The sequence below is a fragment of the Tasmannia lanceolata genome, unplaced genomic scaffold (genome assembly GCF_043159265.1).
Source record: "Tasmannia lanceolata isolate RefF3 unplaced genomic scaffold, GAP_Taslan_0.1 ptg000018l, whole genome shotgun sequence".
NCBI lineage: Eukaryota > Viridiplantae > Streptophyta > Magnoliopsida > Canellales > Winteraceae > Tasmannia > Tasmannia lanceolata.
Window position 1 is genome coordinate 64,805,986 of NW_027518695.1, and position 9,994 is coordinate 64,815,979.

The window sequence follows — 9,994 nt, forward strand, 5'->3', positions numbered from 1 at the left end:
ATCACAAAAAAACCAATTTAACATCATTCAAAAAAATCAATTTAACAATCTAGGAAACATCCCCAGTATAGACAAACAAAGACATTTCAAGCAGAAAATTTACAAGACATTCAAGCAGAAAATTTACAAATGTACCATTGAATGGCAATAGCTGACTCCAGATATAAGTTGCTGAAAGAAAAAGCGAGCCTGCAGGGGAGAGCAGGGACATTAAAACAGCACACAAAAGTGGATGACGTAAATTAACAGATTGGATTAACAAATGGCGTAAATAAATGGATTGGATTAATAACCTCATCCTCATTGAAGCGGCCTGAGTTGCAAATACGCTCAAAAAGCTCTCCACCAGATGCATATTCCATCACAATAGCCAAATGTGTTGGTGTTAATATAACCTAGATAAGAATATCAGCAGAGAAAGTATTAATCCCAGACATGATTTCTTTTGAGATAGGGAACAAAAAAGAATCATTAAAAATAAACAAACCTCTTTGAACCTAACAATGTTGGGGTGCCTCAAGGACCTATGGTTAATAATTTCTCGTTTTACATTCTCATCTATCTGTGGGAAAAAAATAGCAGAATGATGTCAGAAATCCTACAATAACTCCAGTCAATATAATAGCAGTTCTGATTGTTCCTATTTACAGCTAATTCAATGAAAATACAGTCCAGTCACTATGCCCAGTAACAAGCTAGCTGATGGAGACCATCCCTATGCCCTTATTTAATTTTTTTACGTGTCAGTTACGTCTTTTAAATAGTAGTGTCTTTTACCGCCTAAACCACTGAAGTTCTTAAGTTATGAGTGTTTTAAATGCGCCCCACTTGGTTACTACGAAAATTATAAGTGGTAAGTGCACTTAAGTCATTTGTGTTCTCATTCACTTAAATTATACAACTCATGTGACATCATGTCAATTAAGCGATCGAGGTGGCTCACCTTCTGAACATTTCAGAAGTGTTTCTTTTTTGTTCTTTCTTTTGGAACTTGTGATGATGTCAAGGTGACCCACCTTGCAATAAAAGAAAGTATTATTTGATTAGGAGACATTTTAGAGAAGTCGTTTAGTCATTATAAGAGTCCACATTTATTTAAGAGAAGTTCTAGATTAGGAGTCCTAGTATTAGCCGGTATAAGAGTCTTAGCACTAGTTTTGGGAAAGTTGCCATATTTCCCACCCACCGTGGGTTTCTTGGGTGGGAAGGTAAAGGCAAAAATAGAAATTGCCTTTTGGGTTTTTTGGAAAAACCCTAGTATAGAGAGAAGAGTTTTCTCTCTAGGGTGTGGCAAGAGTGGGAGTTCTTGGGGTGTGTCGGCTGCCTCAAGGGGGAGAAAAAAAGAGAGAGAAAGAGAACGGAAGAGAGTGAGAGAGATGGAGAAGAAGAAAAGGTTTATTCTTTGGGTTTCTTCTTGGCTCTTCTTGGGATTTCTTCTCGGGTTGTCTCTTGGGAATTTTCTCTTGGGTTTCTCTCGGGTTACTCTTGTACAGTCTTGGTTTGAGAAGCAAGGAAAGGGTTATGGGTTTTTGGGTTTGTGATTAATCCATTGTAATCCTTGTATATTGTTTTTCTCATAGTGGAAGATCGTGTTTCTCGCCCATGGAGTAGGCTTGGCCGAACCACGTAAAATCTCGGTGTTCATCTTGTGGCTTGGCTTGGTTTATTTTACTTTTCGTCTAATTTGTGCACGATCGGATTGATTTGCCCAGTGGATTTTCTCAATAAGTGGTATCAAAGTTGTGGTTGGAGTGATCGTCGAGGCCGGGTGGAGTGATCGTGGGTGTTGTGGTTGGATCGCGGTTAGAGAGATCTTTGGGAGTAGAAAGATTGTCCAAGAAAAATTCACGTTCGAGGTGAACCGCTTCACCGTGAAGTGCAAAGTAATCTGAGATGGCGGTAAAATCAAGTTCTACTCAGTTCAACATCAATAGATTTGACGGAAAATACAGTTTCACCCTATGGCAGATGAGGGTGAAGGACATCCTAGTTCAACAGGGCTTGTCTAAGGCGTTGAAGGGAAAGGATGGGAAGGCGGAGAAGATTACGGGTGCCGAGTGGGAAGACATAGAGTCGAAGGCAGTCTGCACGATTCGACTATGTCTGCCAGATAGCGTTATGTTTAACGTTATGGAAGAAGAAGATGCGCTTAAACTATGCGAAAAGTTGGAAAAGCTTTACATGTCAAAAAGCTTGGCCAATCGGTTGTATCTGAAGCGGCAATTGTACGGGCTGAAGATGCAGTATGGCAGGGATCTTCTGGAACACATTATAGTGTTCAACGGGCTTCTGGATCAACTCCACAAGGTTGATGAAAAGTTGAAGGAAGAAGACACGGCCCTATTACTTCTTACTTCACTTCCTGATTTGTATGACAACCTGGTGACGACTTTATTTTATGGTAAGGATACGATAAAGTTGGAAGAAGTCAAGACATCGCTTTTATCGAATGAGATGCGAAAGAAACCGGTTCTTGGTGGAAATGAAGATCACGGGTTGGTTGTTCATGGTGGGAATCAAGGAGGAAGGTCGTCTGACAGGGGATCAGGAAAAGGCAGGTCAAGATCCAGGGTCGGCGGAAAGGGTGTGCAATGTTACCGTTGCAAAGAATATGGCCACATTAAGCGGGATTGTCCAAAGCGAGCTGACCAGGCGGAAAATGGTGCTATGAATGTTGTGGTGGGGGTAACGGATGAACAACGCGAAGTGTTTGGAGACGTTCTCACAGTCTCCTCAGGTAATCACACTTCTCATGATGAGTGGATTCTAGATTCAGGTTGCTCTGTTCATGTATGCTCCAAGAAGAAATATTTTGATACATTCCAGGAGACAAGGGCGAGTGTAGTGTCCTTGGGTGACGGGTCTACTTGTGACGTCACAGGAGTTAGGACGATGAAGATCAAGATGTTCGATGGAGTGGTTTGTACTTTGGGTGGTGTGGCGTATGTCGCAAAGATGCGAAGGAATCTAGTATCTCTTCGCCGGTTGGACTCCAGGGGTTGCAGGTTTTCAGCTGCAGGTGGAGCCATGAAAATCACACGCGGCTATATGGTTCTGATGAAAGGAGAGAAGTGTGGCGGATTGTATCGTCTGGTCGGGGACAGGATGACTAGTGTTCCCAAGATCTCAATGGTTAGTTGGAAACGGAGTGGTAACGCGCGCACGCGTAGGGTCTCTTTCGCAGTTGGGGAAGAGACTAGTTTCCAGGTTGCAGATGATGGGGAGGATGGATCGAGATCCCTCTCCAAGGTTGACTGTGTGAGTCAACGGGTTGGCAACTACACATGTGCATTGGCCGTGTTGATCGAATCGGGAGGGGTCAGAACCAAGGTGATTCGAGGGTGTGTAGCTGGTACTTTAGAGGGCCAATGGTGGTTTGCGGTAATAGCGGACCGGTGGCGACATCAAAGGAAAAATCTTGAGGTGACTGGGAAATAAGCAAAAGGTGGAGATTGTTGGGAAAGTTGCCATATTTCCCACCCACCGTGGGTTTCTTGGGTGGGAAGGTAAAGGCAAAAACAAAAATTGACTTATGGGTTTTTTGGAAAATCCCTAGTATAGAGAGAAGAGTTTTCTCTCTAGGGTGTGGCAAGAGTGGGAGTTCTTGGGGTGTGTCGGCTGCCTCAAGGGGGAGAGAAAAATAGAGAGAGAGAACGGAAGATAGTGAAAGAGAGACGGAGAAGAAGAAAAGGGTTTATTCTTTGGGTTTCTTCTTGGCTCTTCTTGGGATTTCTTCTCGGGTTGTCTCTTGGGAATTTTTTTCTCTTGGGTTTCTCTCGGGTTTCTCTTGTACGGTCATGGTTTGAGAAGCAAGGAAAGGGTTGCGGGTTTTTGGGTTTGTGATTAATCCATTGTAATCCTTGTATATTGTTTTTCTCATAGTGGAAGATCGTGTTTCTCGCCCATGGAGTAGGCTTGGCCGAACCACGTACAATCTCGATGTCCATCTTGTGGCTTGGCTTGGTTTATTTTACTTTTCATCTAATTTGTGCACGGTCGGATTGATTTGCCCGGCGGATTTCAACAGGTGAAGAGTCTAACTAACATGGTTTGAGTTAGTCAATGCCACATGGCATCTTCCTATTAGGTTTTTATTAGCAACAGGCAAGTAGGATTAGGACTCTACTCCTACTTCCTTACAATTTCGTGGGAAATGATTTTTCTACCAATTATAAGGACCATGGCCCTTCTGAAGCATTGAAGACTTGAACGAATATTGATCTTGGGTGAGATGCCTTGCCTGAGTGAGGTTCTACTTAATTCTCTCTAATTTTTTTTTGTACTTTCTTGCTTCCAATCATCCATAACGGCTACCATAAACCATCAACCAGCCTGAACCTTATCTCCACCATTCCCTTCGCATTCAATTTTTTTTTGAAAGTAAATTCCCTTCGCATTCATTGACCACCTTTCTCAGCCATCCTTTCACCACGGCCCCTAAGACCCTACCCTAGCAACCGACTCCCTTTCTCATTAATTGATCAAGCTTAAACTGTATCCCTACCCTACAAACAGTCCAAGAAACCCCTTCAGCTGCCCACAATCCATCAACACCCTTTTCTTTGAAACCCCATCGCCCAAGCTACATCTTTTAATACCTAAATATCCCAACAGCCAACAGTGAACTGATACCTTCCTTTGCAAATTTCTAGCCAAAACCTGCAGAAACACCTTCCCTTAGACTGCTGACCTACCTAGAAACCATTACTTTATCCTAAATTCCTACCAGCTAAAGGCTACACCAAGAATGTTATCTAAACTGTCCGTGTTTTTTTTCTTCGAAAAATGACTATTTTATTCGTACAATGGAATATACATGGGGACCAGTAGTCCCACCACAAACTACATAGTATGAGGGTCCGGGAGTATACTCCATGGCCAAAAAGTAGAAAAGTGTAAGAGACTGTAAACAGACTTCCACCATGATCTAAACTTCCTCCTGCATCAACCCTTCCTAGCAACCTTCTACAATACCTTCCAAAACATCCAATGACAAAACACCGTAGAACCCAAACATTATTCACATAATTGAAGAGAACCAAGGAACTAAGATGCCTCGAAATGCATCAAGGACCCAAAGCATTTTTTCACCCACCTTGGTAACTAAGAAAACAGCCATCGTGCGTAGGGATGATTATCCAGGGGAGAAAATCTCCCCCGAGCAGCGAAAGTAAGTGTCCCTCAAGCACACTCAGATAGACCAAAGTAACCTCACATAATTCTTCACATAAAAAAACTTTTAACGTGGCCTTCCAGCCCCACACAACATCCAAGCCCTTTGAACAATCAGGGACTACAGTAGCCTACCACAATCGACCAAAAATTCTGAAAACTCCCTACCATCCCAAAAAAATGTTCGACGAGCATATTTACACCAAAAAGAGCCCCCTTCATTTCCTGAGAGCTTTAAGCTCTCGACTCCTGCGACCAGGGGTCTTACCTTTCTTCTCTTCCGCATCCCTTTTCTCGATGTCAAAAAACATCTTTTTTGTTTCTTCCACATCTCCCTTGTAATCTATACCCAGTACATCCCCCATTGTAGCCATCTCCTCAAACTCTTCAGAATAAGCTTGTTATTCTTCCTACAAGATGGCCTTCTCCTCTTGGGATTCAGACTGGTTTTGATCTTCTTCCTCCTGTGTGGTCTTTTCTTCATCCCCTGTGACTCCCTTCTCTTCCTCTTCGGAAATCTGCTCAGCCCTTCGAAGACAATCCTTGACTTTTCCGCTAAGATCCTTATCCATCGAGTCTCTAGACATCATAGACTCCATGTCCGGGATAGCACAGCTTGCCTCCTTCTGTTGATACTCACCATCCAACTCTGCCTCCATAAGAGCGTTGCGCTCTTCTTTCAATCGCTTCTGAAAGAACTGTAATTTATAGACCGGTACAGATACCTCCTCAATCGATCTCTTTCCTGTGAGTTGAAATAACTCCTCCTTGCCTTACGCCTCCTCTTCAAACTTTTTCCACTAAAGTTCCAGGTACTCCATAGCTATCTCGCTTTTCGTTGCCGACCCAAAATTTACCCGATTTTTGTCATATCCACTCTTTTTGAAGGTCTTTCTTTTCACCACTCCCAGCCCATCATCTCTGCAGGCTTTACCCTTCCCTTTATAGTCGATCTTGTCCCTTTCATCTGAGGAGGAAGAATCCCCACTTTGCTCAAATTTTTCCAACATCTTTAGGACACTGGCGAGGAATTCTTTCTTTTTCTTCTCTCTTCTGCTGAGAACGCCCTTCTAGTTTCTTCTTATAGTGAAGGAGACCACCTTTATTAGCCTCTAGGGTTGAGGACCTATGACAATAACTCCCAGAATAGTAAAAGCCGTGCATGGGATTGCCTTTTCCAATACAGAAACTTTCGTATTCTTATTAGTCACCTGAAAATCCAACATGTTACAGATCCCGCCTTATTAAAAACCTATGTTAATAACTATTAGAAACCTGAAGTAATATCCTTGCAGATCTGTCCTTGCAAAGATTTGATACAGACCTAAACCCTACCCAAAACCCTCTTTCCTAAGCATAAATAAACCCAGCAACCTGCCAGTAAAATCTGCAACATAACTCTGCAGTTGCACTCCACTCTTAGGATGGCACAACTCGAAAATTCATAGATCAGTCCATGCAACCTTCCTAAACCACATCAAACCTTCTATGCATATGAATAGACCCATAAATCCTTAGTCCATCAATTGTTATTCAGTTTTGTTTTTTACCACCCAAAGCCCCGTAACAATCCACTTTTATTTAAACTTGCAACAGTTATATAACCTGCCTGCAACCTGAAACTATTCCCCATCCACTAAACCTATCAATAGCTACATCTAATCCAGATTTTAAATTTACTTCAGAAATGTCACCTTTATTAGATCTGACACAACAGCCCATATTTCCCTATTCCTAAGTTGCCTAAACATGTTTCTTAACCCATACGTATTCTCATAGCCCAATTGACCTAAATTTGAGCCCAATACTTAAGATATATTCCCTTCTCTTAGCTGCCCAACATCAAATGGTCAGAGAGCTACAATACATAGTGTCTTCCCTTTTGGTCTTGCATCACAAACTGACTAGTTTCAAACATTTCCCATGGTAGAGTTTAAAGGCTTGGAAATTTGAATAGAGTTGACAGAGATTTACATAGCAACTCTTCTGTCCATTGACAGTTTACAATATCATCAAATCTCTTCCTGTTTGGCAAAGTCTTACTTCTGCTCTAGCATGAAAAGGAAGTTAAATAGACAATTCCTTGATACAGTATAAATTTACCCACACCCATCCGTACATAGCCCAAGTCTAGCGTGCTTTTGTGATAAAAAAAAGGATATTGCCCAAAACACAATGCATGTTCAGACAAAAATCGATTAATGGACAGAAGCTAAATACTCTTGTTTCTGCAATAATTACTACTCATTTGATTAAGACACAGAATACCAGATATGTTAAAGGGAACATTCGCAAGCTACCAAAGTCAGTAACAAGTTCAAAACCCTTAAATGATCTTCAGAACTATCATATTCTGTGAATGACATGAAAAGGCATGCGTTTGTAGCCCCAAAAAAAAAATCACTGGAACCCATCCAAGTCCCCACAGATTCTTCATCTTCAGAATTCAATATCAAATTCTTCAACTCCATGCCGATAGTCCACAATAAAAACCAAAAATATCAAAAAGAAAAGAGAGAAAAAAGAAAAAATTCAACAAATAACCATAAAGTGTAAAATTTAATCGCGTAGATGGATCCCACTTAAGGTAGAATAAATTAGTCAATATTTTTTATAGCTTGTGGAATTTTCTTCCTAGGATAGAAGTCTTAGTGATAAGGATTATCTAGAATGGCTTGCGTAGGAGTTTTAGAATATGTGGTCAAATGGGTTTTCTATAGATAACATGTAAGTAGTCTTTTTCAATTTAATGAAGAATTTTTTCCCAGAAAATTTGTGTTTTCGCACACAAAGGAGGACTAACCCTTCCCTCAAAGCTGGTCTAGCGGCTGATATTCCCTCTAAGAAGATCAATCATGCTGCAAATTGATTTGGGTTTATAATAGTAAAACAGAATTTTCAGAAGAAGAAAAAAAAGACACAATAGCTGCATAATTCACATAATATTTCAGATTCCAAACCAATAGGAACAAATTAAAAAAAAATCAAGCAAATAGAAGAACAAATAGAAACAAACCATCTCGCCTCGCTCAATATACTTCACTGCCACAAGCTCTTTGGTGAGCTTATCCCTCATCAATCTCGCGACACCAAAATTTCCTGATCCAATATCTTTTACAAGCTCGTACCGATCACTGTCGTGCATTATCGGCAAATCCATCCCCGGCCCCAACGTTATCGCAGATCGATCCATTAGAAAAAAAACCTAGAATTCTCCCCTCCTCCTCAAAAAAACCCTAGAATTCTCTCCCCTTCCTCCTCACACATGATCCAACTAAATTCTGCTTACATTTTCTCACTAAAAACCCTAGAATTCTCTCCTCTTCCTCCAAACACACGAACCAATTAAATTCCACTTGCATTATCACAGTAAAAACCATAGAATTCTCTCCTCTATTATCACAGTAAAAACCCTAGAATTCTCTCCTCTATCATCGCACTAGAAACCCTAGAATTCTCTCTTCTTCCTCCTCCCAAACGATCCAATTAAATTCCGCTCACATTATCTCACTAAAAACCCTAGAATTCTCTCCTCTTCGTCCTCGCCCACGTTCCAACTAAATTCTGCTCACATTATCGCACTAGAAATACCTGCAGAGAAAAATCCCAAACCCTCAACATTAAGAACGCAGACGTGGCACGAGATCAGGGTTTTTTTTTTTCCTGAATTGAAACCCAGAGAGATGTGAGAGAGAGAGAGAGAGAGAGAGAGATTAATCTCTGGGAAAGGGAAAAAGCAATGGAAATAAATTAAAGGCTAATATTAAATTTTAATGACAGGGGGGGTGGTTTCCGGTTTTATAGCTTGACTATTCACTACTTTCAAATGACGAAAATGTCCTCATATGAGAATAAAAGTATTTAAATAAGGCGGGAAATGTAAAAGGCTGGTGAGGATGGTGTGACTGTAGACGACTAGCTCCGGTGATCTTGTTTCCCTCTTCCTCCGGCCACTCTGGTGGGAAGGCAAGGGCGCAAACCCTTCACGTCGGAGAAATCAATGAGCCAATACAATCGAACCCAGAACCGGTTTTCTTCTAGCACATTGATGCTATGGAAAAAAAACATCGAGTGCGAGAAAGAATATTGGCCTGATTCCTCCATCTCCTCTAGACTCTCTATCGCTGGAAAAACCCCTTCCCTTATCCCAGAGAGATCCTTCTGGCCAAGCCCCAATCCAAAAAGGATGTAAAATCTGCTCCTTCTTCAAGGCCCAAATCTTAAAATCCCTATCAACCGCTTAAACCTGTCCCTTCCCCTCCAACCTTTGACCTCTTCCTCCCGGCTGGGCTGGTGGCTGGAGATGGAATCCCAGAGGACATTCCTATTTTAGAAAACTCTAACTGTCCTCCCAGTCTCCAGATTTGGAAGTCCAACCCTGGTTGACACATCTGCCCTTGATCCTAATTTTGATCCATCTATTGATATTCCAGCTAACAGCAGATCTTCTCCCCTCCGTTCCCTCTGCCACACCCCCATCCTAAATCAATAACTCATTTGAAAAGCTCAAAAAATGTATGGGAACTCAGATGTCCTTGGCCCACCGAGAAACTTGAATACCTTTTCTACCCCTGGTATCTATTCCCGCCCATTGGAAACTTAAAAAAAAGATTTCCCGCCAATTCCATTGGACCATGAAGAAGGCACTGGTAATCCTACAAATTAACCATGGAAAAATCTCTTCTCCCGGAAAAACTAGCCTGAGAATGAAAATCTAACCCAGTCGAAGCTGAAACTAGTTACCCCTACAAAAGATGATGCCGGTAAGATAACGATTTCCTTTGATATGGAGGAAATAAACAAAGGTAGCAACAAATGGAAT

General features: G+C 41.5%; 1 protein-coding gene across 2 annotated transcripts in view; it reads right to left on the reverse strand.

Moving 5' to 3' along the window:
- LOC143849754 (serine/threonine-protein kinase SAPK10-like) overlaps positions 1-8,948 on the reverse strand; it is a 40,632-nt gene extending 31,684 nt beyond the window's left edge. For both annotated transcript variants that reach the window (XR_013235806.1, XM_077358931.1), the window contains exons 1-4: positions 8,189-8,948; positions 488-562; positions 294-395; positions 136-189 (exon numbers count right to left, since the gene is read on the reverse strand). Coding sequence is in view for 1 of the 2 variants with exons in the window: in XM_077358931.1 (XP_077215046.1) it covers positions 136-189; positions 294-395; positions 488-562; positions 8,189-8,365 (408 nt within the window). In the remaining variant the exon portion in view is untranslated. The remainder of the gene's footprint in view (positions 1-135; positions 190-293; positions 396-487; positions 563-8,188) is intronic.
- Positions 8,949-9,994: the final 1,046 nt, after the last annotated feature.